Source organism: Coregonus clupeaformis, chromosome 16 (assembly GCF_020615455.1).
Source record: "Coregonus clupeaformis isolate EN_2021a chromosome 16, ASM2061545v1, whole genome shotgun sequence".
In the NCBI taxonomy this organism is placed as follows: Eukaryota; Metazoa; Chordata; class Actinopteri; order Salmoniformes; family Salmonidae; genus Coregonus; species Coregonus clupeaformis.
In genome coordinates this window covers 44,213,720-44,229,754 of record NC_059207.1, presented here as the reverse complement: position 1 = coordinate 44,229,754, position 16,035 = coordinate 44,213,720, and the positions used below count along the sequence as shown (strand labels likewise).

General features: G+C 45.4%; 1 protein-coding gene across 4 annotated transcripts in view; it reads right to left on the bottom strand.

The window, feature by feature from the left end:
- The window catches only part of LOC121584982 (clathrin heavy chain 1-like), a 34,993-nt gene extending 21,752 nt beyond the window's left edge, over positions 1-13,241 (bottom strand). For all 4 annotated transcript variants that reach the window (XM_041901269.2, XM_041901271.2, XM_041901270.2 and 1 more), the window contains exon 1: positions 12,915-13,241. In XM_041901269.2, coding sequence (XP_041757203.1) covers positions 12,915-12,956 — 42 coding nt within the window. In that variant the 5' untranslated portion in view covers positions 12,957-13,241. The remainder of the gene's footprint in view (positions 1-12,914) is intronic.
- Between the last annotated feature and the right edge of the window lie 2,794 nt (positions 13,242-16,035).

Below are 16,035 nucleotides of genomic sequence, written 5' to 3'. Positions count from 1 at the left end.
TAATACAATTCTAAAGAATCGAGTAATGACTTGCAATGCTAAATTATATTGCACAGCTTTTTAATACATGTAATAACCAAATGTTATTAATATGTTATATTAATAGCTGAATATAGAGAGAACGCATGCCACCCTTTAGGCACTGCATGACCACAATGCATTTAAGAACTACACCATGTCCGGGCCAGTAGAAATTCTGTTCAGGACAGTAGATTTTTGGTCAACTGGCCCAATCTGGCCAGTGGGGGGAAAAAATAATAGCTTTGGACCCTGGCGTGTTTCATATGCAGCCACAGAGGGGTTGCATAGGCTATTTACTGTGCCGTGATTGACGAACAGCAAGCTTGACTAGTTTATAAAAAGTGTCGAACTGACTGAATAAAGTCGATCTCATATATCCTTGCCATTCATAAATCATACAACGTAGTTATATATCAATTTTGATTTGATTTGAAAAAATTTGATTTGATGGCATCGATCCGGACAAGTACACTAAATATGTCATTTGTATTTTTCTTATGAAGTCCACCAGGACTTGCCAGACAGTGGCGTTAAAGTGAGTGACTAGTCAGTAGCCTACCAAATTCCATCAGAAAGAGAGCTGTTCATTTGGCCACCTCATTTTCATACTGGTAGGCTTTTTGGCGATTAGCCTATCTGCAGATAAATTATGAAAACATTCGATGAAGATGGTGAACCCTCTTCCCTGCAGGAACAACAGGTAGGCTAGTGGAGAGATAGCCTCACTCTGGTACAAAATATGATAAAAGAAAACAGATTTGTTTTAAAAGCTAATGATACTTACAGTTTATGGTATTTTCAAAGATATTGATATAGGTCTACTGATTTAATCAAAGTGTTGACAATTAAGTAGTCGACTGCTGCCTTCTGTGTAGCAAAGCCCATGTTTAACACCTGCTTCGTTCTTCAATCATACCTGTATTGTGGATAGCTGAGAAGGAAGCTTGAAGCCTGTGGAAGCCATCAGACTTACAGGATTCTTTAAAGGCCCAGTGCAGTCAAAATTAACTTTTGTACAATAGCTGATGAAAAGTGTGAACATTTGATCAGTGTTATTTCCTGATAGTTGCTGGATGAAAATACAATATAGCATTAGAATGTACCAGAGGCCACCAAAGTAGAGCTTTTTAGGCAAACAGAAATTCTTAACACCCCCCCAACCCGGGGGAGCCTGCCTGGCTACTTTTCTATTTGGCTGGCTACTCCATGTGCTTGTGAAAACAGTGAGATTCGTACCTCCATGAAAAAAGGATAGGAAAAAACAAAGGCACCAGTTGCTGACATTTGCTTTAAGGTGGGGAAAACAGTTAGTACCAAAATTGCTACCTCTATTAAAATAACTCCCTTCTGGTCCAATTTTCTTCTTAAATGTTGTTTCCAAGAAGGTTAGGTGGTGGTGGCATTCAGCACAGTCAGGCCATGGAAACAGTGTGGGCATAGCATACGGCAGGCAGACATAGACAACAACAGGATATTAGGCTGACTCTGGAAAGCTTTATTTGCAATGACAGCTGCTATTCGTTTAGCTTTTACTGAGGCATTATACCATAACATGCAGCAGTAGTTTCTGCTGCTTATTTAATTCAAATAACCCAACACTACGAAATACAAAACTGTACATAGTGGTGCTTGTTTTAGAGAATCTCAGACGCGGAACAGTAATAACTATGTAATTATGTAATTACCATGTTATGTTATTTCTAAGTAAAACCATGTAAAGAACAGCCTGTAAAATACATGTACAGTTTAACCATAAGCACTGACTGATTCAGCACAGACCTCTGCTAGTGGGTTCACAGGGGGCATCCCGGAGTAGGCTGAGAATGTGCCCTGATCTCTAGGGTGCCTCCCAAATGGCACCCTATTCATTAGTGTGTTAAGGCCCCAAGGGCCCTGCTCAAAAGTAGTGCACTATATAGGGAATAGGCTGCCAATTGGGACACAGATCTGATCTAGCGTGAGATGTGATCTCCTTTCCCAGCAGGTCATAATTTGTAGAGAGACAGTTCTCCAGATAGGAAACCCTGATTCTCTGTAGTAAATTAGCTCCATCATTTAGCATATCATTGTCCTAATGAGAAGAAGCCTCTTGATCTGAAGATATAGCCAATATCAGTGAATACTGAACATGGTTGGTTACAACCACAACATACCACCTGAAGGTTTTCATCCATTTTCAGTACTAGCATTCACTGATACTGGCTAAATTCCAGGTAGAAGTTGTTCTTGACCTTAGGCACAGATCTAGGATCACCTTGCCCTCCCCATATCCTAACATTAACCATGATGGGGGAAAAACACTAAACTGACTCGTGTCTCTAGGTCTCCACTGGGCCTCAGCTAGCTCTGTGAGGGGGTCAGGGGTTAGGATGGAGCACCAAATCAGACGATAACATCAGAGAGGAGAGACCAAAAGAGGAGATATCTCCACTGCCTGCCAGATCTCTCAGGAGGAGGGGGGATAGAGATGTAAAGGAAGAGGTAATGATACAGGGAAGAGGGACCAGGGGAGTAGCTGCCAGCTGGGCTGAGGAGGGGAGGCAGTAAAGGTGCAGGATGGGAGTGAGAGTAGGGCAACGTTCCAAATGGAACCCTAGTGCACTAGAGGGAATAGGGTGCCATTTGGGATACACCCCAGAATGAGGAAGAGGGATAAAATTGAGTAAGATGGGAGCGAAGGTGAGTAAGCTAGGGGAATTGGGGAGGGGGGGTGTGCATAGTATGCAAGCACTGCATACCATGTCTGGAGAGAGAATTCCTGGAATACAGTGCTTGTTTAAGGGTTAGGGTGGGGTGGCTGAGTCACCGGAAGCACCCCCCTCCTCCTTTATAGAACATTCCAGACTAAATCACTCGCAACCACAACCCAGGGTGTTTCTCAATATGCGTACTACCGTGCTCCACACTCTTATGCTCAGAGTGCATTCTCCGAGGGCGTTCTCATTAGTACATTCTTGTGAGGATGAGAGTGTGGAGAACGCATAAAACATTACATTTGAGAAGCACTCACACTCCCGCTACTGTGTTACCTCACGCTGCACCTCCCATTCACTGAACCTTCTTCCAGCCAGGATAATGGCAATAGAGACTAAACAAGACATACACAAAGCAAACGTTTTACTTAATAATTATCAGCTAGCTATATGTGAATAGTAATCATCTAGCTAGCCAGCTAGTTTAAAGGGCAAAAACGACCTAAAACTAATGTTATGCAAGGTAGATGACAAGCTGTCAATTCTTCATGGGTAGCTAGATAGCCAGTTAGCCCTATTGACTTACTATGGTCATGCGATCTACGCACACTACAGTGGGTATTGTAGGCAGGTAAACATGCCAAAATTAGCGCAGTCTGTATTTATGAATTGATTACATTATTGTAGTCAGGCAACATATGAGATGTGAATGGGCAACATTTTATTCGGAAGTCTGAGTTTATTTTCTCTCGCTTCAGCTGCAAAACAGCCACCATTGATTTCAATAACATTTTCCATCGTTTTTACGTGGTTACGTCTAGGCGTCACATTACGTCAACAATCCAGTAACTATTTTCAGTTGAAGCTTGCATCGATGCATGGTAGTATGGTAGTATGCATATTGAGAAACACCCCCGGTGTCGTCAGAACCCAGTCTGTGTGTGGTGCACATATTGACACACGCAGTTTCCACAGCCCCAGTGCCTGCACCTGCACCTGCACCTGCACACACACGTTTTGTTCTTCTATCCTAAAATGTATTTCCATTCAAAATCCTATTTTCCCCCTAACCGTAACCCAAACCCCTTACCCTAACCGTAACCCTAAACCCTAAGCTTAAAATAGCCTTTGTCCTCATGGGGACATGGGAAATGTCCTAAATAGGCAGAATTTTCCTTGTTTTACTATCCTTGTGGGGACTTTAGGTCCCTCCATGGATTGAAGAACCAACCAACACACACAGTCTCACACACACCATTCCTCCATTGACATTTGTGTTACAATTTCACATTTGATGCTGACCATGGTTATGAGTGTAATCCATCGTTGTGTTTGTTTAGCCCAAATCTAATTGTATTTGTCACGTGCCGAATACAACAAGTGTTACCTTGAAATGCTTATTTACGAGCCCTTTCCCAACAATGCAGTTAAAAAGAAAATTAACAAATAGATAAAAAGAAAATATCCTCTCTGAGGCAGCAGGCCTACCTACATGTGCATGTACTCTAGTCCTGTGTGTATTGTGTTAACTAGGAACACAGCTACGAGGTGTTTGCTGCATTCCTCTGGTTTTAATTGTGTTTATGTAACCCCCCCCAGTAGCTCCTTAGGGACTCCAACCCTGTTGCTGTAAAATGGTAAGCAGCTGTACCACTTGAGTTAAAGATTGACTACTGTATGACAGTAAAACTATAGCTGTCAGTTTAATGGCATGTTAGCCATCTTCAGTATCACCACTGTTGCTATAATAGTCATATATAGGCCAACAATAACAGACTATAGTTTTAGGACAGCTCATTCCAGTTAGGAGCATTTTTTCAGCTGAGAGACTGTGGTGTGTGCATTCTTTTTAGAGGTTCATTACTTAGGCTTACCAAGGTGTTGTGCAGGGGGATAGTATGCAGCAATATGACTAACTGATGGTACTCCAGCCATTAGTCGCAGTGCAGACAGAGAAGTTCCAGGCGACAGTTGTGCTGCCAGAGGTGCTCTGCTGGGCCTGATGACCATGATCATCTCACCTCCCCTTCCTGCCCTAATGTGGTTTGCTTGGTTAAATGGGCCTGCTTACCGCATCTGTCTATTAGAGAACAGCAACCGCCAAGAGCAGGAAGCTGCTCATCTGTTAGTAGTTTCAAGTTTTATTTGTCACATGCACAAGTACAGTGAAATGTTTAACTTGCAAGCCCTTCCCAACAATGCAGTATTCAATATAGTATAACAAACAAAAAAAACACACAAAATAGCCACATTAGCGGGTGGTCATAGAGCATTTGGGAGCATTATTTGTCTCCAATCCAGAGCCCACATGTAAAATAACAAATGTGTGTGTGTGGCAGTCTGGAAGAGAGAATCTCAACGCTACAGTGGTGAAAGTGTGGGGTGTAGTGTTGGCTGGTAAGAAATGGAGTGGCTGGTGGATGGCCAAATTTTACCAGCCACTCCACTGCACCAAAAAGTTAATTTCCCACTCTGTATGTACATATCTAGGCAGAGATTAGGAGAAAGTGACTGGTATCAGGATTAATAATCATTATAATAATAAACAATATAGCAGCAGCATAAGTGGTAGGTGGGTGTCTGCGTGGTAGTGAGTGTGTGTGTGTATATGTGAGTTTATGTGTGTGAGTGTGTGGGTAGAGACCAGTAAGCGTGCATAGTCAGTGCATATAGTCTTTGGTGGGGGTGGGCAGCTATTGTCTATCTGTTTAAAAAGTGTCATTGCTTGGGGTAGAAGCTGTCTCAGAGCCTGTTGGTCCAAGACCTGTTACTCTGGTACCGCCTGCCGGACGGAAGCAGAGAGAACAATCTATGGCAGGGGTGGCTGGAGTCTTTGGCTATTTTTCGGGCCTTCCACAGACACCGCTTGGTTTGTATATACTGAATGGCTGGGACCTCGCCCCCAGTGATATGCTGGGCTATCCGTACCAGCCTCTGTGTAGAGTAATATCACAAAGCAGGGTGGACAGGCAACATGGACGGACTGGGACCAGAAATCGGCCCAGGCATTTCTAACACACCAGACAATTTTTTCTCAAGGCCCCCATTATTAGCCAAATAATGATCAATATTTCTGCAGAATTTTTTTAATAATTAAACAAGCACACTGGGATAAAGATGGACCAGCCCATCTGGCATTTGCTCGAAGTGCCCTATATCCAATCCTTTTATAATTGGCTAAACCCCTTGTATCTCCGTCTTACTAGAGCAGGCTGCGGCTAAATCACAGGGTATTAAACTTGGGTCTTCTGTGAGACTTATGACTGCATTAGCCCACTGAGCTAAAGCAGAGAGTGGGTGCTTTGAGCAATGCCCGCCCTACATAATGCAGAACATAATTTGTCCCAGACAGAGCCCCAGAATAATCATGAATCTGCTAATAGACTAATGCACACACTGTACTGCACTGTAAACTAACTACCAAAGGGCATAGGTCAATAATCAATTTACTTAGACACACACTCTTTCTCCCTCACACTAGAGGTATTCACGGGTCCACCAAAACACCCGAGAGGGTCCGTGTCCAAAATGCAAACTTTTCCCTCGGTCCAGGTCGGGTCCTGTTTGATTGTCATCGGGTCTATGTAACTACAGCTGATGAACCCGAATGGATCCGACCACAGCTCTGCCTAGCCTATAGCATATTTATTTTACGCTAACAAGGCAAATGTATTGACTTATAGAAGGCCGAGCCAACATATAAAGACCTACAGTGCCTTCAGGAAGTATTCACACCCCTTGACTTTTTCCACATTTTGCTGTGTTACAAATTGGGATTAAAATGGATTTGTCTTCTTTTTTTACGATCTACACAAAATACTCTGTAATGTCAAAGTGGAAGAAAAATTATATATATTTTTAAAATATTAGAATAACCTTTGGCAGCGATTACAGCTGTGAGTCTTCTTGGGTAAGTCTAAGAGCTTTGCACACCTGGATTGTACAATATTTGCCCATTCTTTTTTAAACTCTTCAAGCTCTGTGAAGTTGGTTGTTGATCATTGCTAGACAGCCATTTTCAAGTCTTGCCATAGATGTTCAAATATATTTACGTCAAAACTAACTAGGCCACTCAGGAACATTCAATGTCGTCTTGGTAAGCAACTCGTGTATATTTGGCCTTGAGTTTTAGGTTATTGTCTTGCTGAAAGGTGAATTTGTCTCCCAGTGTCTGTTGGAAAGCAGACAACCAGGTTTTCCTCTAGGATTTTGACTGTGCTTAGCTCTATTCAGTTAATTTTTATCCTACAAAAACTACCTAGTCCTTGCCGATGACGAGCATATCCATAACATGATGCAGCCACCACCATGCTTGAAAATATGAAGAGTGGTACTCAGTGATGTGTTGTGTTGAATTTGCCCCAAACATAACACTTTGAATTCAGGACAAAAAGTTAATTTCTTTGCCACATTTTTTGCAGTATTACTTTAGTGCCTTATTCCAAACAGGATGCATGTTTTGGAATATTTTCATTCTGTACATTTACATTTACATTTCAGTCATTTAGCAGACACTCTTATCCAGAGCGACTTACAGTTAGTGAGTGCATACATTATTTTAATTTTTTCATACTGGCCCCCCGAGGGAATCGAACCCACAACCCTGGCGTTGCAAACGCCATACTCTACCAACTGAGCTACATCCCTGCCGGCCATTCCCTCCCCTAGACTTCCTTATTTTCACTCTGTCATTTAAGTTATTATTGTGAAGTAACTACAATGTATTATTATTTTTCTTTTTCTGGGGGTAGATCAGCTTTAATATTGCAGGTAGATTGTAACTTCCATCAATGTAATTGTCTGCATCACTTCCAATCCCCCATATCTCGCATATACACTACAATGTTGATCCTCCTCAGTTTTCTCCTATCACAGCCATTAAACCAACTGGCAAGTGTCTTCACTGACATTTTCAACATGTCCCTGACTGAGTCTGTAATACCAACATGTTTCAAGCAGACCACCATAGTCCCCGTGCCCAAGAACTCTAAGATAACCTGCCTAAATGACTACCGACCCGTAGCACTGACGTCTGTAGCCATGAAGTGCTTTGAAAGACTGGTCATGGCTCACATCAACAGCATAATCCCAGAAACCCTAGACCCACTCCAATTTGCATACCGCCCCAACAGATCCACAGATGATGCAATCTCTATTGCACTCCATACTGCCCTTTCCCACCTGGCAAGAGGAACACCTACGTGAGAATGCTATTCATTGACTACAGCTCAGCATTCAACACCATAGTGCCCTCTAAGCTCATCACTAAGCTAAGGATCCTGGGACTAAACACCTCCCTCTGCAACTGGATCCTGGACTTCCTGACGGGCCGCCCCCAGGTGGTAAGGGTAGGTAACAACACATCTGCCACACTGATCCTCAACACGGGGGCCCCTCAGGGGTGCGTGCTCAGTCCCCCTCCTGTACTCTCTGTTCACCCATGACTGCATGGCCAGGCACGACTCCAACACCATCATTAAGTTTGCCGACGACACAACAGTGGTAGGCCTGATCACCGACAACGATGAGACAGCCTATAGGGAGGAGGTCAGAGATCTGGCCGTGTGGTGCCAGGACAACAACCTCTCCCTCAACGTGACCAAGACAAAGGAGATGATTGTGGACTACAGAAAAAAAGAGGACTGAGCACGCCCCCATTCTCATCGACGGGGCTGTAGTGGAACAGGTTGAGAGCTTCAAGTTCCTTGGTGTCCACATCACCAACGAACTATCATGGTCCAAACACACCAAGACAGTCGTGAAGAGGGCACGACAAAGCCTATTCCCCTCAGGAGACTAAAAGATTTGGCATGGGTCCTCAGATCCTCAAAAAATTCTACAGCTGCACCATCGAGAGCATCCTGACTGGTTGCATCACCGCCTGGTATGGCAACTGCTTGGCCTCTGACCGCAAGGCACTACAGAGGGTAGTGCGTACGGCCCAGTACATCACTGGGGCAAAGCTCCCTGCCATCCAGGACCTCTATACCAGGCGGTGTCAGAGGAAGGCCCTCAAAATTGTCAAAGACTCCAGCCACCCTAGTCATAGACTGTTCTCTCTGCTACCGCACGGCAAGCGGTACCGGAGTGCCAGCTTCTACCCCCAAGCCATAAGACTCCTGAACAGCTAATCATGGCTACCCGGACTATTTGCACTGCCCCCCCACCCCATCCTTTTTACGCTGCTGCTACTCTGTTAAGTATTTATGCATAGTCACTTTAACTCTACCCACATGTACATATTACCTCAACTACCTCAACTAGCCGGTGCCCCCGCACATTGACTCTGCAACGGTACCCCCCTGTATATATAGCCTCCCTACTGTCACTTTATTTTACTGTATATATAGCCTCCCTACTGTCACTTTATTTTACTTCTGCTATTTTTTTCTCAACACTTTTTTGTTGTTGTTGTTTTATTCTTACTTTTTTTTGTTTAAAATAAATGCACTGTTGGTTAAGGGCTGTAAGTAAGCATTTCACTGCAATGTCTGCACCTGTTGTATTCGGCGCATGTGACCAATAAAATTTGATTTGATTTGATTTGATTTGAAACTCTGTAACTGTTTTAAGGTCACCATTGGCCTCATGATGAAATCCCTGAGCGGTTTCCTTCCTCTCCGGCAACCGAGTTAGGAAGGACGCCTGTATCTTTGTAGTGACTGGGTGTATTGATACACCACCCAAAGCTAAATTAATAAGTTCACCATGCTCAAAGGAATATTCAGTGGCTGCTTTTTTTTAACCCATCTACCAATAGATGCCCTTCTTTGCCAGGCATTGGAAAATCTCCCTGGTCTTTGTGCTTGAATCTGTGCTTGAAATCCACTACTTGACTGAAGGACCTTACAGATAATTGTATGTGTGGGGTACAGAGATGGGGTAATCATTCAAAAATCATGTTAACCCCTATTATTGCACACAGAGTGAGTTCATGCAACGTATTATGTGACTTGTTATGCACATTTTTACTCCTGAACGTATTTAGGCTTGCCATAAGAAAGGGGTTGAATACTTGACTCAAGACATTTCAGCTTAGAATGTATTAATTTTTTTGTAAACATTTCTAAAAACAAAATTCCACTTTGACATTGTGGGGTATTGTGTATAGATCAGTGGCACAAAATCAAAATGTTATCAATAAAAAATTCCGTCTGTAACACAGCAAAATGTGGAAAAAGTCAAGGGGTGTGAATACTTCCTGAAGAGCAACTTGGCTGATAAACACATTTTTTGTCACTTGGGTCCAATTGGGTCCGATCTAAATCTGGACCAGTTAGGGTACGGGTCGGGTCTAGGTCTGATTGTTGTCGGGTCCATTTGGGTTCGGGTCTGATGTTTCTCGGGTCTGTTCGGGTACGAGTCCCCCTTTTAAGTGATCTGGTCCGGATCAGATTGTCCTCGGGTCCATCCAGGTCTGATTGTCCTCGGGTCCAACTTTTTGGACCCGAGAAGACCTCTACCTCACACACACGGCCTAGATTAGGGTCAGTCAGTCAAGCCTGGGAAAAAGGAGAATTACGCCAAACACAGCTTTGTGTTAATTACAAGCCCACACAATGCGACACTGGCAATGCTTAATTAACAGTGTGTGTGTGTGTGTGTGTGTGTGTGTATAGGCCAATGTTTATTGAGGGTGCTCTGTTTATGGCTAGCCTTATACAATTGTGAAAAGTCCAGCAGCGTAATAGTTCTACACAGTCCTTTGTAGCTCAGTTGGTAGAGCATGGCGCTTGTAACGCCAGGGTAGTGGGTTCGATTCCCAGAACCACCCATACGTAAAATGTATGAACGCATGACTAAGTCATTTTGGATAAAAGCGTCTGCTAAATTGGCATACACACTACATGACCAAAAGTATGTGGACACCTGCTTGTCGAACGTCTCATTCCAAAATCATGAGCATTAATATGGAGTTGGTTCCCCCTTTGCTACTATAACAGCCTCCACTCCACTGGGAAGGCTTTCCACTAGATGTTGGAACATTGCTGCGGGGACTTGCATCCATTAAACCACAAGAGCATTAGTGAGGTCGGACACTGATGTTGGGCGATTAGGCCTGGCTCGCAGTCAGCGTTCCAATTCATCCCAAAGGTGTTCGATGGGGTTGAGGTCAGGGCTCTGTGCAGGCCAGTCAAGTTCTTCCACACCTATCTCGACAAACCATTTCTGTATGGACCTCGCTTCGTGCACGGGGGCATTGTCATGCTGAAACAGGAAAGGGCCTTCCCCAAACTGTTGCCACAAAGTCGTCTAGAATGCCATTTTATGCTGTAGCATTAAGATTTCCCTTCACTGGAACTAAGGTACCTAGCCCGAACCATGAAAAACAGCCCCAGACCATTATTCCTCCTCCACCAAACTTCACAGTTGGCACTACGAATTCGGGTAGGTAGCATTCTCCTGGAATCCACCAAACCCAGATTTGTCCGTCGGACTGCCAGATGGTGAAGCGTGATTCATCACTCCAGAGAACGCGTTTCTACTACTCCAGAGTCTAATGGCGGTGAGCTTTACACCACTCCTACCGACGCTTGGTATTGCGCATGGTGATCTTAGGCTTGTGTGCGGCTGCTCGGCCATCGAAACCTATTTTCATGAAGCTCCCGACGGTTCTAACAGCACTTACAGTTGACCGGGGCAGCTCTAGCAGGGCAGAAATTTTACGAACTGACTTGTTGGAACGGTGCCATCTTGTGACAGTGCCACGTTGAAAGTCACTGAGCTCTTCAGTAAGGCCATTCTACTGCCAATGTTTGTCTATGGAGATTGCATGGCTGTGTGCTCGATTTTATACACCTGTCAGCAATGGGTGTGGCAGAAATAACCGAATCCACTAATTTGAAGGGGTCTCCACATACTTTTGCATATATAGTGTATTATAGTAGTAGTTCTACATAGAGTTAAAACAACAAAGCCAGTCTCATCTGTGTCTACAGGGCAGTGTATGTAAACTCAGACCTAAACCCACCCAGACTATACTGTTTAATGCGCAGAGGCCATAAATACCAAGACAGGCGAAAAAAGCTAAGCAACTTGAGGCCCAAAGTCCTCCGTTTATTCTGGCCATTTTTCTCTCGGCTGGAGCTACCTAGAATCACAGAGGCCTACCAAGCACAGCATACATGGGATAGGATTAAATGGATACACTATCAATTAATAGATATGGCTGATCAAATCTGAATTAAATACCTAAAATAATGGTGTGTTGCCTTTCAATTGATGCATTTGTATGAATGAGGGGGGAACGACCAGAGTAGGGCTCGAACCAGCTCATCACAAGAAACTTGCACTTTGGTCCCAAGAAACCTGGCCGGGGCAGCTAGGGGGGAATGATTAAACCGAAGGCAAGATCGGAACCTTAACCAAAATTGACATTACCGCATTGAGGTGATCCATTACGCATATGGAGAGGTTTACCGGTCGGGTTAGTAGATGAGGGGGTTCTCCAACAAAAATATATAACCATATAATCTAGCCACATACTAAACACAGTTTATCTAACTGCATTCATCTCAAATCACTCAATTCTAACAATAGTTAATTGTGTAGGCCTATGGCTCATTAACTAACAGCCTAGACCTAAATTATGCACATAAATCTTGCAACATAGCCTAAATAACCAATCGATTCAGATTCAGAACAATGACCAAAACCGTTATCACGAGATCTTGATTCTAGTTGAGTGGACAGCGCTATGATTTACGATCCGATTAACTTTCCTCTAACTCATTCTATGAAGTAACATTGTATACATTTTACACGCATTCGTTACATCTGATGTGTCATGTAGGGTTCAGTAATAATGTTGCCACTTCAGTGCCAAGATCACTGCATCAAAGTGTCAAAACACTGCGGTTTCGGGCTTTAACCGGTAGGCTCTGAGTTGTGACAGCGACGTTTTTCCACTTGAACAGACTGCGGCGTAAATCACTGGCTGTGTTTTCGGGTCTGCAATAAGCAGACTATAGCCTCCCAGTACGATCTGACTGTTCAATTTTTACAAGTCATCATCTGCCCTGCACAAGCTAGCTAGCTAGGCCTGTGGCTATATTGAGCATTCTCCCTGCAGGCTACAGCCCCATGTAAGATTCCATTTAAATGCGTAGTTGTGTTTCTATGTGCGGGCCTGGAAAGCTGAAGAACTGCGCGAAAATGCATCTGTAATGTTTTTTTCCCCGGCTGTTAGCGTCTTCTTACCTGCAGATGTTCCTGAAATCGTATCGGCAGTATCTGAGCCATTCTTGAGGCTTTCTATGTTTCAAATGTCCGGAGAAAAGGAAAGGGGAAGGGGACACGAGGAGGAATGACTGTTGTATTGTATTACAAGTCCCCAAATCGCCCCCAAAAGTAAAATATGATGTGCAATGATAGGGGTCTCGCCGGCTTGCGTTGATATCCCCTGAATTCACTGGCTGCTCTCGTTCAATAGCACCCAAACAACACTACTGAACCAAAACGCTACGCTTCCGCTAAGTAAAATAGTCCAAAACATAATTAGTCTAGCTCTGTGAGAATACTATTTTTATGAAGCTCTAATGTTGCTTACGGTATTCTACAAAATAATACATTTGCTACTTATAAGCCCTACAGCTGACCAATAGGATCTCCCCACAAATAGCCTACCAATGCAGACAAAAAATCGGATGTCCTCAATGTACCCCTCCGCTGCCCCTACCCCTTCATTTTCCTTAAGTGAAATAAAGGCACGTGACAGGCGCCCACTCCCCTTCCAATTTCTGCAAGCTCAAGTGCTGAGACGTTGGGAATATGCCTTTACCCCATCCTTTGAAAAGTGGCTAGTAGTGAGATAATATGTTGGGATTGTAAAATAGGAACTGAAATGGTGTATTAGTCAAGGTAGGAGTAGGCAATTCGCTGCACCTGCGATAACATCTGCAAATATGTGTATGCGACCAATACAATTTGATTTATGCTATGTATGTGCACATACAGGTAACTTCCAAAATAACGGAAACACTTGAGTAAATGAGGTATACAAAGTATTGTAACGACCCTGTATTGTGTTCTGTGTTCATGGGTGTGTTATCGTTCTCATGGGTGCTAGCAGGGGTTAAATATGCCAGGACAGATGGAAAGGTTGGGGGGGTATGATGGGTAATCCCGCGGAGTTTTGGAATGCTTAAATAGGGGTTACGGTCTCATCTCTCTCTCTTCTGTTCGGGACCCTTGATTTGACATGTTATATTTGTGTATGTTCGAGGTTTAGCGGCGTGGGCTGTGGCCTGAACAATAGCCCATTCAGGAATAAACCTGTGTTCTGCCTGTACACCTGGTGCCCGTCTCTCTTTTTACTTTATGACCCAGCTGGGTCATTACATTGGTGTCAGAAGTGCTTTCGAACGACGGGATAGATCGAGATTAGGCGAGTTAGCTGTTTCAGTATAGGCCGTGGTTAGCTTTAGCGTGACTCGCATCTACGGTCATGATGATCGGGGCGAGGCGGAAAGTTAAGGGAAGAGTCGGACAAAGTGTCCGTTGTGGGCTCGGGTGTACCCGGTCGGGAGGGTCAGTCGATGACGGCTGTAGAAGAGCTGGAGAGCCACATGGCGGAAGTTAAATTGTCAGTCAGCAAGATGGCAGAACGGGCGGGTTTTCCTTCAAACCGCTCGACCAGAACAGACGTCACGGCGACGGAGATATCGACGTCACCGCGTGCGGAAATGGCTGGGCCTCCTTATGTAAACAGAGATGGCAGCGCCCTATTGCCATTAGCCACGGTAGCGGCTAAACTTCCAAAGTTCAATGGACAAGGTAAATGGGAAGTTTTTTTCACTCAATTCGAGTTGTTGGCTAGAGCCGGGAGGTGGTCTGACGAGACGAAAGGGTTACAGCTTGCCCTGAGCCTGGCAGAGGAGGCGTCGGAATGCCTGCTAACGCTAGCCCCGGACGAGAGGGGCGACTACGGTGCGCTAGTGGAGGCATTGGGGGGCCGTTTCGGCAGCGATGCACAGCCCAACATGCTGCGGATTGAACTGAATAACAAAAAGAGACTTCAGGAGGAATCATTAAAGGCGTTGGCAAGTGATATTCTGAGCCTGACCAGGCGGGCTTATGCAACCATGCCGATTGGGGTGCAAGACGAGCTGGCACGGGACAGTTTTATTAGAGCGCTCTCCCCCACCGAACTGGGTAAGCATGTTCAGATGTCGGACCCAGCATCTCTGCGGGCTGCAGTGGAGATAGCCAGGAAGAGGGAGCTGATCTGGGGTGAGGGAGTGAGAGTGGAGGTTGCCAGTCAACCAGAGGTGAAAGCAGCGGCGGCCGGGGTGCCGGGGGTCACCAAACCAGAGTGGGTCGACGAGTTGGGCGGGTTAGTCAAGACCGCTTCGCTTGTCATTGAGAGGGGCTCCAGACAACATCGCAGTGTCAGCTCAACTTCCATTGTCTGCTGGGGTTGTGGCCAGCCTGGCCACATTCAGCGGGAGTGTGGCAGATTCTCCAGTCAACAGGGAAACGACAGCGGGTTCTCGCGCAGGGGGCAGCGCGGGCCCACCCTCCGCCCCGAACCCACAGTAAGCAGAAGAGGTACCCAGCAGCGCAGGCAAGAGGGTGGGGACCTGCTTCCCCAGGGTGTAGCTGCCACCGTGTTTCCTAGTCCGGTAGTTGTGGTGGGACGTACCACCATTGGGGACTTCTGCAATGTCATCGTCAAGGTAGAGGGGGTGGAATGTTTGGCCCTGGTCGACACGGGCTCTACAGTAACCCTGGTGAGACCAGACATACTGCCTGTTGGGGTGCGGGTGGAGCCGACCCTTGTCCAGCTACGGACTGTCACGGGGGAGCTAGCCCCCATGTTAGGGAAGTGTCGGTTGTCTGTGACTGTGGGGGAGAGAACTGTGGGGTGTCCGGTGTGGGTAGCAGCGGTACAGGACCCCTGTATACTGGGAATGGACTTTTTGAAAAACTGTGGGGCTCAGTTGGACTTAGCTTCGGGCACTTTGAGGCTGTCGGGGGCCTACAGTGGGAATGTCGCCCGGGAGGGCCAGCAGGGGGCAGGGCTGTCCCTCCGTCTTCCTCCAAGCTTGCCGAAACTCCACTGGTCGTCCCGGCTGCTCCCTTGGTTGTTGTGCCATCCCAGCAGCTGTCTCCGGCGGCAACGACCTTCACTCCCCATAATGGTGCAAGCACAGGCATCCCAGTAGCCCAAAACACACTGGCTCCTTCACCCCATCAGCCCGACGGGGGGAAGGAGGAAGTTATCGACGCCGTTGAGGCTGTGTGGCTGAAAAACTGTCAAGGTCTGGACGAGAGACAACAGAGACAGTTAAAGCAGCTGCTGTTTGACTTTAAAGATAGC